This window comes from Rhea americana, unplaced genomic scaffold, assembly GCF_003343005.1.
Source record: "Rhea americana isolate MKP2758 unplaced genomic scaffold, rheAme1 scaffold_16, whole genome shotgun sequence".
NCBI classification, from domain to species: domain Eukaryota; kingdom Metazoa; phylum Chordata; class Aves; order Rheiformes; family Rheidae; genus Rhea; species Rhea americana.
Window position 1 is genome coordinate 25,933 of NW_028185705.1, and position 16,225 is coordinate 42,157.

The 16,225-nt window shown below is 48.5% G+C and overlaps 1 protein-coding gene across 2 annotated transcripts in view; it reads right to left on the reverse strand.

Moving 5' to 3' along the window:
- The window catches only part of LMCD1 (LIM and cysteine rich domains 1), a 37,398-nt gene extending 24,154 nt beyond the window's left edge, over positions 1 to 13,244 (reverse strand). Inside the window, exon 1 of one of the 2 annotated variants that reach the window (XM_085300016.1) lies at positions 13,069 to 13,244. In XM_085300016.1, the coding sequence (XP_085156142.1) occupies positions 13,069 to 13,137 (69 nt within the window). In that variant the 5' untranslated portion in view covers positions 13,138 to 13,244. Of the gene's footprint in view, positions 1 to 5,321; positions 5,343 to 13,068 lie in introns of those variants that run through there. The other variant, XM_085300017.1, reaches the window with a different exon arrangement.
- Positions 13,245 to 16,225: the final 2,981 nt, after the last annotated feature.

Below are 16,225 nucleotides of genomic sequence, written 5' to 3' on the forward strand. Positions count from 1 at the left end.
TAAAGTATGGTCAGCAGCCTGCCTGTGGGGCCACTGAACCAGACAACTGGATGCTTCAGTCTACAAGTGAGAGCGCAAAATTCAAAGCAGCAGACAGCCTCCAGCTCTGAGCTCCATATTAGAATTTAAATGCAATATTCTGCTTTATTATTTGATTTTTTTGATCAACTCATTAATTTATTCTACTTGTCTAAATATGGTTTCTGCTTCATATTCCGGGTCCAGGTTTGAGGTTAGCTTCTCTTTACTGAGTCTAAACACCATGGAAGCACCTACTAAATCAATACGCACCAAACCATCCAAGTATCGGATCTCAAACGCAGGCTTGCACTGCTTATCACCCAAGTTGACTGCATGATCTCTAATCTTTCGCGGTCATATCCGACGGGAAAGCCACTACAGGAGCCAGCAGATCCAAGTTAGACACCGGCCGCACTGCGGAGGCACAGACTCCCAGAGCTGCTTGATTCTGGCTGTCCATTGCCCGGGCAGCGCGGGTGTCCTGAACCACCACCCGCGACTCGCAGAGCCTGGGGTCAGCAGGATGCTGCCCTACACCTCCACGCACTGAACAGCCCACAGTTCACGCAGGAGACAGGCCTGGGGCCCTCACTTGAAGGGGGGCCAAAATTTCCGTTAGGCTGACAGGTTCTTCAGCCAGCGCAAATGCCGTTGAGGACCTGGGGTACGAGGAGGTAACAGGCGTGCAGATACAGCCACCARCTCCCACACCATGCAGGCTGGCTGGGCATGGCTCGCTGCAGGCACCCAGCAGCCAGCACGGACCTGGCAGCCAGCCCCAGGAACATCTAGCCTGCAGCCCCTACCTGGCCCCGTCACAACCTCCCAGCACAACTAAACACCCTGCAGAAAACACTTCCTCTCGCAGGGCTCATCAGAACAGAAGCAAGGCAGGTTTCACCTTCCCACCTCCAACTTGGCAMGGTGGCTCTGCCAATCTCTCCCCAGAGGTTTGTTTCTAAACTTTCACTATAGTCTAATCACAGTTACATGTTTACTCAGCTCAAACAAATATAATTAAATGGGTCAGATAGTGGAGTCTCAGCTCTTATCTTAAGCTGCCATTGTTTCATCTGCAGAACTAAACCCACCAGCATTGACAGGCAATCCTTGCCTTGGAGCTTCAAAATAAAGGTTGAGGACCCGTTTCTCGAAGAACAAACGAAGGAAGCCCAAGCTGCTGTTTGCTCACAAACAAATTCAGGTGATGTAGCCACCAGCCCTCCCATTTGTTCCGCTGCTCCAGCCAAGGCTTAACTTGCATTCCTGAGCAATCAGAATCTCCACATCCCCTCGGACACTCTCACTTGCAGCTTTCAGTAGCATGTCTTGCTGCTCCTCACCATGCACMCAACTACAGGACAGTGCTATAGGACATCAGGGAGCAGAGATCACGAGAGCAGTGYATGGGGCTGCTCTGAGCATGGGCTCTGACACCTCCGAGGCTCTTGGACACATGGCCCCCGAGATGGTTGAGGTTCCTCTGCTTCAGCAGCAGAAATTTCCAGAGATGGGAAACAGGGTGGGCTGGTGGCCCTCSTCCACCGCTGCCTGCAGAAGTGCAGCAGACTCAGGCAACTCCATGAGTTTCTAGGGTGCTGAGCACATCCAGCCCCCAGCTTGTAGGAAGGAGCACTTCACCTCTGCTTCTCCAGTTGCACTTTTCCCTGCAAGCCTGGACCTCTCTGGGCACTGACTCCCCTCTCAAAGACTAGTAAAGCACAGTAACATCTCTGTATTTGGAGGACAGCATATTTCTCTCTTCCTCAAAAGTGAAGGGAGGTTAGAGGCACTCCTTATTTCCATCTCTGTGCAGGGGCCAACCATAATACGAGCCTCTGCCCGTTTTCGGCTGCCTGGTCAGCAGCGCTTCCTGCCCAGATATGGAACGTCTCTTCGCAGCTCGCAATTCGCACTCTTAGAATATGCATAAAAGGAGATTTTTTTAAAAAAGAGATGCATAAATAAGACATGGCAAAAAAATCCAAACCCAGCAAGATAATGTGAAACAAATGCTCGCTGACTATCTTAGACTCCACCTATGCCCAAGACCATTTCAAAACAYAGTATTAAAAGAGGAGATATAACAGATCTGAATGGAAAAGAGTTCAAAGAAATTTATAATGCCTTTAAAAAAAATGCCTGTGTCAACAAACTGCTTGGAAGAAAAGCAAGTTCTGCTCACCATGGCTGAAGATACAATGCATTTTAAGATTTCTGTTTTGGCTTTTTGTATATTACAGCATTCTTACCATTAAAAAAAGAAAGCTAGTCTGTGCAGAGGAAATTCTTAGCTAGTGAAATGACAGAAAATTGAGCCCGTTCTACCCACAAAAACATCACAGAACAATCCCAGGAATATGCCAGCCTCCCCGTGTTGCACCATGGTTTGTTATACTGGCCAAAGACAGGGCCATCCTAGATGCTGGCAAGTTAGGAAAATGGCTGGAAAATAGACAGACAAGAAAGCAGGAAGAAAACTCAAGACATGATTCCCCCTTGGGGTAGGGTTTAAGAACCCATTYGGGAGTAGTGAGGTTCAAGAACAGGTCTGGCAAGACAGACACCTGCTAGAAGCTGAGATGGGTCAAGATCCGGCTCTGCCAGCCCTGCTCCCTTCACAACTCAGCYGCAATTTCAGGAGGTTTTCCCAAAGTACTGTTACCCTCAGAGCAGTCCAGCACCCCCTGGCCAGCGACCCTTTGGCACAGGGGGCATTAGTTTGACAACGGAGTTTGTTGCGAGGGGACTGTCCTGAACAGCACATGGAAGAAATGCTCATCCCACTCACATGACTCAAGGCTTCATAAGCTACRTAAGCTTCTTCTCGCTCTCCTCCCAACAGTGGTTTCCAGCATCAGAGAGAKATTTCACTGGAAGACACTGAGCAGGCCTGGTGTGAACGCTCCTGCAGCGACAACCACGGCACTCMCAGGCTAACAAGCCAGGCTCGTGGACCACGGGCAGGCTAGGCGCAGACCTCCCAGCACTGAACAGATGTACTCGTATCGTAAGCACAAGCGCTCAGAGATTACTCCACCCTTTCTAGGGTTACATCTACGGGAACAGGCACTTTCCACTGTTATGTAATTGGCTCTAACTGGATGCAGACCCTGCTAGGAGACATGGCTTTGTGGTCTGCATACATCCCATCTTAAAGCAGCAGTGAGAACAGCTCAGAGGCACTGCCAAAAGCACCAGTCCTGTTGGCAGCTCAGATCTTTCTGCAGACAGCGATAAACAGGCAGATACACTGCACAGGAAAGAAGAGTTGGTCTTGCAAAGTACTTAACTTCACTGCTTCATGTAGCCATTGAAGCACAGGGTGACTGCTGCACTGCACCGTGGACACTAACTCCAGGGCAGATCCAACYAGGGATCTGGAGCCGCTGCTTTCCAATATTTTAAACACCTCTTAGCAAGAACTGCGTCCTGCTCTGCATAGCAGAGTTGATTCATCTCAAACACACCTCGTTTAGGGAAGTCAGGAGAGAGGGAACACTCCGGTTTTCTTTTATACTACAGGAAATCCCAGTCCTGCCCTCCCCTGCCTCTGTCTTTTCCAGTTTTTCTAGAGATAAGCAGCTCTGTGCTCTCTATGCAGCCGCTTGCAGCCCAGCACAGTGAATCCCTTATTTAGCTAGGCAAAAATGTCGCTGTGAAATCGGACTCCCGCTCCCCACACAGAGCGCTGGGCCCAGCCTCTGGAGAAGCAGCAAGGTAAAGCGGTATTTCASGATGCCGACCACCCAGCTTCTGTGGGTTTTAGTAGGACCGTGGAACGTAACATTTCAAGTTGATTCTCAGTAGTTCAAACCAGGATGTTGCACAAAAGTTTGTGCTGCTAATTACCATCAGACATTTTACCTGTTCCTTTCTTACAAGGAAAAGCAGCACGGAGTTTCTCTCAAACTTTTTGTTCAGCAAGGCCAACTGCCCAAACTTTGTGGTGCCTCACTGCACATACTAAACATCAAAATAAATAGGTTACATTCACAGGTGTTGAACACATTTGCAACAAGTGTCAATCCAAAAGCCTCTTGTCCCAGAAAGGTACAGAGCCAGGTCCAGATCGGATGAAATCTATTCAGTTGCCTTGGCAGTACTAAAAGGCAAGTTTTATTCTAAGAAAAGACAAGCAGCACAGTTTCAAGGATACTTTGTTGATTTTGGAGTATTCATATAAGCAACAGTCATTGAAATGTTTGGATCGTTTTTACAAAAGCCACTGAATAGATGTAATTGCAAGTGAGTTGCACAGATATCACACTTACAAACAAGACGCACTGATGATGCAGTGGAAAACAGCGTTGCCCAGTAGTGATGTGCCAGGTAACCTCAAAAATGGTTTCGGGGAGTAACGAGTACAAGAGATGTAATGCCAATATAAAACGTAGAGGCCACAGAAGCACAGGTAGGCAACGCTAACCCCCGCAGCTAATCCCCGTTGCGTCACGGTTGGTTTCTTTCAGGTCGTTCCCGAATCCGGAGGCTGTGCTGCGCTTCCGCAATACACAGATTAACCTCCGGCATGCCGTTAGGACTTGGTCGTAACGTTTTGCTCTAAGSACTTTGCAGAGCTCCAGAGACCTGAAGGGAATCACATACAATAAAAGCAGACCTGTGTCTAGCCAGGTTCACCCACCTCTGCTGAAGAATTTGTTACTGAGGTGGCCTAAGGGAAACAGTCTCAAGTCTGCCACTTGCTTTTAGTGACGCTTAGGGCTTTCTTCCTTTTCTTCTGCTTTAGACTCCTAAGACTAGGCTGCTCCTTGCATCACCTCTCTGGCCATGCATGAGGTACAGGCCAAGATGGACTTGATAAACGGATTTGACCTCCAGCAGAAACACGTGAAATGTCATGAAACAGCAGCACCAACTGGGGCCTTGATAAAGTTACTCAAAACCAAGGTGGAAACAGGWAAGTGGAGCCAGCTTCTGCTGTAAAGTCCTTCATTGTAACAAAAGGACATAAATGAAGTTGCATGATCCTTATCCTTATCTGATCAGGGATGCTTAAAACATGCCACTTGGAAGACCTTTAGTCCTCACTTCTCCTACAAGGAGGAGTGTACTTCTCCACAAAGATTCTCATTTAACTATAAAAAATATATAGCAATTCTGTAGATGGAAAACAAATAGCCTGAAAGAAAACAGGCACCTCCTAGGAACAAGGTTACATCCACTCTGTGAAAACAGTGCACACACCAGAAAATCCCACGTTACTGGTGGCAGCAGCGCCAGTAACATGCCACTGATGGAGGAAATTGCCCCAAAGCATTTACAGATGGGTTACTTACCACGCTGAGGACTTGGGACACAGACAGAGCACAGCCACAAAAGGSGGGTACTGCAGAAGGTCTCCAGCTCTGGAGTTTTCGCTCTGCAACAGACCCAATCAAACTGGAGCATAATTTTGGCTGTACTGGTCTATCACCTTCAGCTTGCTTTAAAGACCATCCCAGGTAGTAAACGCACTACGTTCATGGGAATTTCATTCCTGCTCCAATTTAGGGGCTCAGTTTTGAAGGGTCGGGAACCTGYGGGATCAACAGTCCGTACTGTTTGACGGACAGGGACAATTTGGCCACGAGAGATTTGCCAGCTGACTGGATGTGTTAAAGGGAAAGCAGAACCTATCGCCAGAAGAAATTCCTTTGTTAAAGTAGGATCTTAGAGAGCGTCAGCCTCCAAAAATAACATAGAAATGACCCTGTAAAAGCTCTTTCCTTGGTTCTATCCCATTTCAAAGGGGTACAAAGTGAATCTGGAAGTTTATGAAATCTGTAGTAACAGCTGTTACATCTTAGGAAATGTTAGGTTAGGTTTCCAAGGAACTAAAAATTGAGTTTCTTAAAGCATAGTTTTAACAGTGTTAAGTTCTCCTATACACACATTTTCTAGTTAATAAGAACAATCTTGAAACCAACTGCAGGCACATTAGGTTATGACTTTCTTCAGAAGGAGCTGTGGTGAGCTTTGCGCAGCAAGCTCTGCACTCCTTCACCCCACAGTTTGCTCGTCATGGTGCCTCATTCGACTGCTGTAATCAAGTTGTATTAGCAGCTATGTAAGAGCTGCAAGCCTGTTTCAGAGCAAGGCCAATCACACCTGAGTACAAGGAAAACTTTAGTTCTTAATGTTAGCATGGATAACATCATTCTACTCAGCCAAGTTCCTTAGGACTACTCTATACTGAAAGTTTGAGGAAGGAGGACYCTTAGTACTGCGCAGTAAAGTCCAGAATATAGAGTAAATTAACTTATTTTTAAGAGCAGAGACAGCCTTGCTCCCTGTCTTAGCCTCCAAAACAAAGCAACTTTGCAGTAATACCTTTCTGCGAGGCTCACGTGTATCTAGTTCCTGCACACAGATCTGCTTTAACTGAAACAGCAAATGGAGGGCAGGCTGGAGAGTCAACACAGTCTGGGTTCAGCTGACTGCAGCTAAACTAACAATATGCTTGCAGATGCAAGCGTTTCAGAATAGCAAATGGGAAGACCTTAGTGCCTTTACATGTGCCACAGGTACATCTACTTCTGAAATACTGTGGCCAAGTACTCTGCTCCAAGGAACATACTGAACTATCTGAAAGAACAAACAGTAGTATCGTAAGAATTGGGAAAAATGTCATGGCTTGAACTCTAGGCATATCTCACAGTATTTAGCGTATCACAGAGGAGCTAAAGGCAGGTCTGATTGCAGTCGATCTCTCTACCAAGCACTTTGCACTGAAACCTGCAAGTGCCTCAGGCTGTCCGTACGCTGGAGCACAGATCCATAACCCATCAAGCAGCCCAGCTACCAAGAGTCCTTTTCTCCTTCCTGGCTGCCCGTTGCCAGCACTCCATAAATCACACCTGAGGAGCAGGGGGTTGTGAGGCAGGCTGGCAGAACCACCACGTGGTCAGCAAGGACTGAGGCACCTGGCACTCCACGAGTTACGTTCGTTTTCCTGAGGATCAGCAAGCTCTGCTCACGGCCGCGGGGTCATTGCTCCTGGTGCAGACRCGGGAAGGAACAAGCGGCCCGAAGTGGGGCAGAAACAGCAGGATCACCTATTTCTGCAGCAGGCGCAAGCACAGGCGGCTGATCTGGAGCGGCATCCACACAGGAACTCAGGCCTGAGGTCAGATTCAGTTTTGGCAAGTTTGGTTAACATGGCTGCTAATCAAAGGCTCTGAGAGCTTCAAAGAATACACATCTTCCCAAAAGACAGTTTATCTATCGGACAWGAAGCAGGAGTTGATTCAGCTAGCTCAGACTTAATCACTGTATTTAATGCCAGAAGAGACCACAACTACTACTAAAGCAGATTTACGAGCAGGCTTAAGGGTACCCCCACCAAAGCACTATTCCTCCCGAYGCACTGCTACATGAGTCACCGCGTGCTCCAGTCTTTTAAGGGCGTTTCAGGAGTACTGCCCGCAGCGCAGGCTCCAGAACGGGCCGCCGAGCCAGGCCCTCCTGCTCCGCAAAGAGCTTTCTGGATCCCGACAGCACTTATTATGCGGCACCTTATTTGGAGGCTGAAAACTGCAATAGAGACATTTAGCTACCTCAAGTATGTTTTTTCCTCCTTTTTAGGAAGGGAGGAGAAAAAGCTGGTTTCCAAAAAGTTCCTGCAAGTTCATAGCAGCGTTTCAGAGCTGAGGTCCTCGTTTCACCTTCCTTGGTGGGCAGGCTGCTTTCCCCCCAGCACCCACACTGAGTCTGATTAACACCGATCTTYCAGAGGCTACACCCAAAGACCTTCATGCAGCCTTGGCATCGACACTGCTTCAATAAATCACAGCCAGGGCCAAAGAGAGTTAAAAGGAAGCTGCAGGAGTGTCTGAATGCTTTGGGTGCGGTTCCTGCAGCTGCAATGACTTGGAAATTAAGAGTTCTAACTTTGAGAAAGTCCCTTCAACCAAGAAGGGAAAGGTCATATGACATTTACACACATGGGACTAGCTTGCTTAGCACAACTGTTTAGGAATGTTATTGATAGAGGTTAATTTGTCATCATTTAGATAATGTTTATTTGCTTATACTATAGAGCTAAGCTTGTACAAGAATAGGGAGCTAACTCGTACTTCCTCTAAATATTTATGCATAGGCTATACAGTATTTGAAGTCTTAAATAAGGTATCAGTGCTTCAAATAGCTATAGTCAAGCTAGTGCAGGGAATATTCACTCTGGAATATTCTGTGTAGGGAATATTCTTACTAGTGTAGGGAATATTCTTACTCATATCTGCATTTCCTTAATTCAAACTGAAAAGCAGATACAGTAATAGAAAGGAGATTCTTAGGTACCTGGTTTGAATTAGAGATTCCCCCCCCCCCCCAAGCTGTGAAAGGTTTGCATCAGTCTCAGAAGTTTGAAGTTCTGGCTGCTTGTCTGAATGAGACTGTTTGCTACTTGTATAAGCATATAAAACTAATCAAATGCAGTAACAATTAGCAAGGTAAAACTTCTGAGGGTACTCATGCAGCATTATGCACATTGCAGCACAGCAGTATGGCACAGTAATTCTGAAGGTTGAGCTATCTACTAAGACTCACCAGTCACAAGGTGAAACTGAAGAAAGTTTCAAAAAAAAACCTTCTTTTTTTGTGCAAGTAYGTGGACAATGGTCCAAATTTTCATTTAACAGAAAGCTTTGAAAATTTGGCCTTAAAAAAAAAATCCATGCAGCCRTTGTTTAAATACCTAAACTATTTTGCTGCCTACAACACTGAGCAAAGGTCCTTCTACYGCGTGGAAGAGCAGTCCCACTCAACCCTCTCCTGGGTGGCAGGAAACCTCCTTTCAAGAGCTTGGCCTCATGCACCTCAATGCACAGTTTGCAGCGGTAATCAGTCTCACTCCGCATTTCCTAGATAGTTTTCCAATCCTATAAGATCTTTTCAGCAAGCCTGCAAGGAAGCGGACCACCTGCTTCTGATGAAACCTGCCTCTCAAAGACTGGGTGGGGGAAAAAACTCCCCCCAAAGGCACCACTGGAGAGCTGAAACATTCCAGAGCGCTCTGGCAGACGTGCTCTTCGGGAGCCACGGCAGTAAGCACGACGCAAGGCCGGCACCACCCGAGCTCCAGAAGGCTCCCCGCTCCTCTGAACCTCCGGGCYGGACGAAGAGAGCGAAGCAGCACGCGAGCGACCTTGGCGCAGCGCAGGCACACGTGACCGAAAGCTGGATGTTGCACTACGCGCAGTGCTCGGCGCTACGGTTCTCTCGGGATCTCATTTGGCTGTCCAGCGAGCGAACCTTGGGTGGGATCAAGCACCTTTATCCATAGCCTGAGAACGGAGCCCAAGTCAGCTTTGGGATGGCTCCGAAGAGACACCTGATGTGTCTCGCAGGCAAGCACCACTGGGCTTCGTTCGAGGAGGACGTCGTTTGCTCGCGCTCGTTAAGCCGAGCAGCAGGGCACAACACGGGGCTGATGCCCGCGTCAGCACTGCTCGCACAGAGCCGATGGGAGCATCACTGCCCTCCCAAAAACACGCCGTCCTGGGAGACGCACATAGAGCAGACTGTCCAAAATAGAGCACTTGGACTAATCAAAACATGAAAAATAATTGTGAGTGTGCTTTAGAGGTGCATGTATTTCCACTTTGTTGGCGTTACTACTAAGGAAACTGATAGCACAGCAGAGAGCAACAGCCTTGGCCACTTTTGCAGCGCTCCGACCTCGCTTCGCAGTGTCGCTCATTCAGCGTTACGCTCCTGTTTTCTCCTGTCGACGAGTGAGAAGTCTCCTGGATTTGAGCAATGATATCATGCTGGGTGCAGTTTCAGGTGTGGTGCTCCCCAGCCAAACCATGGTCCTGGCACAGAAGCGAACCATCTGAAACTACCGCTAAAAAACCACCCTATAGGGAAGGGATTATTTTCCAAGTGGAAAATTCAGGGCTGTACAAGACAAACTCTCYCAGATTTCTGAAGGGCTCCTTGACAGGGCTTGCAGGTGGAATAAGTTTATGGAAGTGACCAATGATCCTCAGGAGCAGGATTACTCAATGCAGGAGCCTGCTACTATGATCATTTTGACTCTGAACAGCAAAGGAGAGTTCAGATCTGTTCTGTTTATGTAGATGAAAAACATTTATTGTAGACATGACCTAGAAGTAGTTTGTTTCCCAACCAGATTCAGTAAGCAGGCAGAGTTATCCAAATTAAAGGTCACAAGATAGGAAAAAAAGAAAACAACACTTGAAAAAGACTATTTTAAACTTATCCCACAGTGAGAGAACTTGAAGTTAGTCAGTGGACGAGGTAGCATCACCTGGAATACTGGAAGCACTAACTGATATTGCACTTTGCAGAGGGAGAAGTTTATTGCCTTTTGTTTTGGCAACATACAAAGCACAGGGAAAAGCACTGATATCCGAGGAAGCTATTTCAATAGAGCTGCCAGATTTCAACCTACAGGATGACAGAGATATAGTAGACCCAGAGCCTCCGCAAATATCTTGCTCTCCAAAAGCACATAGTTGGCAGGATTCCCTTCTCCAGTAACAATGTGTGAATTAATGATAAGGAAAGGGCAAATTTAAAAATAAGGTGAACAGATTTTTCCACTAGCAAGAAAAGAAAGCTTCAGACACTTGGTCTAAATTATAAAAACAAGTTGTAAGTGTATGGAATGAATCATATAGGATTATATAAGAACCCACCCAAATTTAATTAAACAGTAGCTGTGCTAAGTTCCAAAGTGTTCAGGTAARTATCTTGTTTTCATCATCAATTATCCTTCAGTTAATCAGTTCTGTTATTCCTGCTTCCAGCAGGAAGAGAAATGGTTGAATTGTGAGAAACTGCCCCCACCCCACCGCCCAGTACAGTCACATTTTGCAATTCCGTAGCTGCTCCCAGCAGGTTTCTACACCTCCTAAATCTCTCCTCAGCTCTGCTATTCTCATTTTACAGCCGAGGAAACGAAGACAGGAAGAGTCAAGAGATGTGGCCAGGGGCACGAAGGCGTTTCAGGGGAGGTACGTGTGCGAGGGGCACGCCCGAGCCCCTGCCTCGCCTCGCCTCCCCACGTCCTGCCCGCTCTTCCGTCAGGGGCTCAGCTGGCCAGGCGCTAACCCTGCGAGTTAGCTGCCCTTCGRCGGCTAATGAGAACTCGTGGCTGCCACAGCCACCTCCAGGACTGCAGCCCGTGTCCTGGATCAGGACATTTAACACAGGAGCGGGTACTTTAAATAATACTACTGCTCAGTTATTATATCCTGATGATCTGGATTAAGACGTGTGGCCGGCAGGAGCTGCCTGGCTGTTTCCCCTCCGAAGACTCCTTGTTTTAGTTGGCACTTGCAGGTGCTTTTTTGTGGAGTAATTGCAAAGCAGGCTTGGTAACAGAGGATAGGAACAAGGGCTTTTTGTTGCCTGGAGCTTCATAATCTTGATGCATGAGTTTCTTAAACAKAGAAAAATAAAGGTTTTGCTTTTGAGTGAAACTGCTCCAGGTTCTCACAGGCAGCACATGAAGTAGTCTGTTTTGTGGCTAGTGATACCCAGAAGCTGAACACAGCATCTGAAGGGTCCTGCCACCTCAAATATGGCTATGGTGCCATGGCCAGTTGCCCACACCTTTTGGGCAATCTTGCTCTTGCATGTTCCTGCTGATAAGATGGAAGTAGCTTTTTTTTTTTTTTTTTTTTTTTTTTTTTTTGCTTCACATGACAGGCTCTTTTGCTAAAGAATGCTGTCAGAAACACTTTGTCAAAGGTTATGCTAAAGCTAATCCTGAGAGACTTTAGCCCATTGCCTTAGCAGGCTGGTTCCAAACAACACTTCCACCATGACAACTGGAGCTAGATTTAACTTTCCTTTCATTTATTCAGTAGAGACTTTGTCACTCTAAAGGCAAAACCAAGTCTAGTGAGGCCTCATCAGGATTAAGATCCACTCTAGACTGTTCTTCAGGAGCCTGGGGTCCTGTTCTGCTGCTGCTCTGGCCAACACCTACGTAAATGTGCTGGAGCTAGGACTGTTTCCCCACAGCAGTGGCTGCTTCTGGCCTTTCCAGCTTGCTTGCTCAGGCTCCTCTGCTTCCTTCAGGAAGCTTTCAGAGGTCTGAACAGCCTTGAACACCCTATGCCACCAGCAAAGATATCCATAGGTATCCAAGGCAGGCTGCATCAGCACAGCTGCAGGATACCCTCCTTGCATACTGAATTGCAGCATTTCCCCTGCGATGAGCAACTGCAACGCTCAGCCTGGCTGCCTGCACCAACAGGCATGCCGCAGGAGCGCAAGGGACAGGATGGACGCAGCAGAGGTGCTCCCACAGCAYGGATGTCCTCTCAAGCCAGTCCTCTTCCTCCCCTCGCGCTGTCTGACATCCCATACGAAACTCAAGCACCTATAACATCCAACAGCCACACACAACTGCTAGAAATAAACACTACTTTCATGGCACTTTTTAATATAAGAGTCATGTGGCCATTTCACTGCATCATGTGAAGTCTGTCTCTAAACCATGGCAAGAAGTTTTAATGTTGCAGGCAGAAGCAGAACTTATGCAAATACACATTTCTGAAAAATACCTGAAAGGTAGAGGTAACAGCATCTAGAATTAAGCATCAGCAGAAAAATCCCTTTGCATTTTTGTTTCTAACTGCTCATCAGCTGTCTTTACTCCATTTTGTAGTGTTTTTATGCATAGTTTTGACTTRCAAGTAGTCACCCAGCACATGCACTCCTTATGTTCCAAATGAACCAGAGATGAGCAGTAGGATCACCTACCCCTTCCCCCCAAAAGCATGGAAAGGACTTTCCTTTTCCCTGTCCCTTTTATCAGTTCAGAAGATTCATTCCAGAACTACTTCCACATGTCTTACCTGTCAGCAACCCTAAGCCAAAGTTGCTATTAATTTTCAGTTTTAGCAACTTCCTTAGAAAAAGCACTTGGCATTTCACTCGAGACACCGGTGAGCAGGAGGGAGCAGGAACAGCGCGTCTGGCAAGACAGGAGTGTCATCAGAGGCAGACGGTGGTCTGTGCCTGCTCRGAGACCACCTGTAGCTGAGGCAAAGGAGCTGCACTTACATCAGGCAAGGTGGGAAGAGCATGGGGAGTCAGCTTGGTGACCTGCAAGAGGAAACTCCTCCCTGACATCTTCCCTCTTCTTTCAGCTTTTATCTTTAAATGAAACAATAGATTTGAAYTGGGGCATCCAAATACCTCTCTTCCTGGGGGGCTGAAATAAAAATATTTTTCCCATTTTTAAAAATAAAAAAGACAAAGCTCAGCCCAGACAAATACTCCAGACTCCCTCCATGCAGGAGGAAACRATTTTGTAAATTTATGGGACTAGATTTAGGTCTGAGTCCCCAAATAAGCTCTTTAACCCCTCTATTGCTTTACAGTTTCATACCTATACTAGTCAGCAGGTCTCTACCTCGAGATCARCTCGTTTCCCTACGTGACTGCTGCAGCAGTGCTTTCCCTGCGGCTGCAATGTAGCGACGTGGTCACCTGGAGCAGAGATCTGCACTGTGCAGGAGCACACGCCACCCCGCAGCGCGGGGTGCGCAAGGCGGGACGTCACCACCGCGCYGGGGCGCGAGCTGCTACAACCCACCCGCCCGGGGAGAAACCCCGTCGGGCAAAGGGGGCCTGCACCAGCCTTTCCTCACGAGACGGAGCTTCTGGTAACAGCRACTACAGCCAGTCTGCACAAACCGTCACGAAAAACCTGCCAGGGATAAGTAACTTTCTATGATTTAACTGTTTAAAATTATGAGGTCTGACTTTCAACAGCAGAAATGAAACCGCTTGTACAGTTCCTGACACTGTTTACACAAATGAGCAYTGCACATTTAAATGACTAATGCGATTGCTCTGCACGCACAATCACAGCACTTGCAGTGTTTACTATCTTCATTGCCGCATACCCAAATTGCYTGAAAATGTTTTGGACAGAATAGAAGTTTTACAGATGTGCTCTGAAGACTACTTGTAGGCGCAACCTCTGTTACTCGAGTGCAGTGTCTTCTCCAAGCCAGAGCAGCCATCTGCAGCTCTCCACGGAGCTCTGCGACAGAGGAGCACTCACCGTGGGGAAGGAAGGGAGAAGAGCGTCACGGATTCAGTTCAAGTATCCTGTACACCTCGATCAAGCAATACAGCTCATGACACGAATAGAGACAGCCGAGTCTCCCTTACTCTCCTTGAGTTTAAGGAGCTTTAAAGTTTGGACTTAGCGAGGACAAGCYCTCAACCCCTAGCAGGGCAGAGCTCCCTCGCACACCTGCTGGGGGCTGCTGCCACCTCCCGAGGCACCCCGTCGTCCTGAGCTGCACATGCAGTTCATCTGACTTTTCACAGCAGCACCCATGCTCTTTTCTATAGCCTGGCTGCTCTGCACTTCTGTAAAACCCATGYTAGGGAACTGAAGGACAAAAAATTGAGGAGAGAAAAAAAACTAATATTTGTATTAACTGAACAAAACTTTACATTGGCTTTGAATAGTACTTCTGATAAGCTGGGTTATTTTCTTCTCCTGAAAAAAAAATACTGACTGAATATAGCGAGAACAGCATACAAATCCTGGTGCCTTTTGTTTCCACCGTCCAGTTCAAATAGCTCCAGTAAGGCACAAAATGCCAGCCATCACGCTTTATCTTTGTTTTCAGTTTTAACTCTCCATTTAGGATTTAATCTAAACAACCCATTTGCCAAACAACGCCTTCCTGCTCATGCTGTTTTAATTTCCTCAAGGAATCCCATAATATGCTAGACAAGACATCAACAATAATTAAACCCAACAGTGATTGAAAAAAAAAATATATTCAGGGCCTTGCAACAAGCCCTAATGAATTCCAGACTTGCCTTCGCTGCCTTGCTCGAAGGGCTGCGCGACGCTGCCAAGGCCAATTAAAGCCTGGCAGGGTTTCGCCCCGTGCCCAGAAGTGCCCTTCTGACAAGTCGGGAAATTAAGCAGCCGTTTTCCGCAGAGACACCCGTGTCTTCGGACACGCGTTATTCAGACAGTGACCCAAATCCCGCGTTTCTTCCCCTTCGTTATTATGTCATTTCATTCCCTGTTTGAAGCACGAACCCGGTGGGCTTCGCCTGCCCACGCCGCTGCGCCCTGCTCCGGCGGAGGTGCCCAAGGCCGGCAGCCCGGCGCGAGCACCGGGGCGCCGCGGGCGGGCTGGAGCCAGGGTGCCCACGGCGCCCAGGGACGCGGCGGTGCCCGGGGAGGCTGCGCCGCGGGAAGCTCCCGCGCCTGCGCTGACCGCCCGCTGGGGCCACCGCTCTCCCAGGCGGGACCTCCCCCGCGTTCACCGGCGGGGCATTTCAAGGCTAGCGGGACAGAGGGACGCGTCCACCTCCGAGACGGAGGGCGCTTCCCACCCCGCAAGCCCTGGAGGGATCTCCGAKGAGAGCAGGCGCAAGGCGGGTCGCGCAGCAGGGCGGGCGGCTCCATCCTGCACGCAGAGCCCAGGCCTGTGCTGTGCCCAGCCGGGATGGGGTGACACCCGAGGAACCTGGAAGGGCTGACAAACATCCAGCGCCTCTAACCGCTCCATGACAGAGAGGCTCATCAGTTGAGGTCATAAGAACGCCTATTTCTGGGCAACCCACTGCACACGTTTCTAGCTAGCACCAAACATCCCATCTCTTCGTGTTGTCACCACACCAAGAGGGGCGCTCCGAGGACACTGTGGAGGGTGGAAGAGTACTGGSATCTTCCAGGCCACTGCAAGCCCTCAGCAGCCTGCTCAAGAGGGGTGAGCTTTTCCCAAAGTGTCTTTCAGCAATTGCCCCAGAAGATGCAAGACTAGGAGAGGCAGCAGGCAGAGTCCTTACACAAACTAATTTGGATGACAGGCAGTTGCTTTTCTCACTGGAGCTTTATTGAAGTGGATTTCTGGTAGGGAAATAAGAGCAAATCCAGATGTATTTTCAGATCTGCTCGCTTGTGGCCGGGCAGCACCAGAGAGCGCCTGTGCGGCCACATCTGCCCAAGGACACCACACCGCTGGATGCGCTGCGCCCTGCGTTTCTGCCCTCTACGCGTTTTCCTACCAAAACGCAGCAAAAGCGACTCGCTGCAACGCTTCACGCGCTCTCTTCCGCGCTGCGAGCCGGAGCGCGCAGCCGGTGCCACCGCGGCAGCGGCCCCTCCCGCCGCGCCCCCCCCTCCGCGGCGGCTGCTGAGCCCTCAGGGCAGGCGCAGCGGGACCGGGACCGCCGG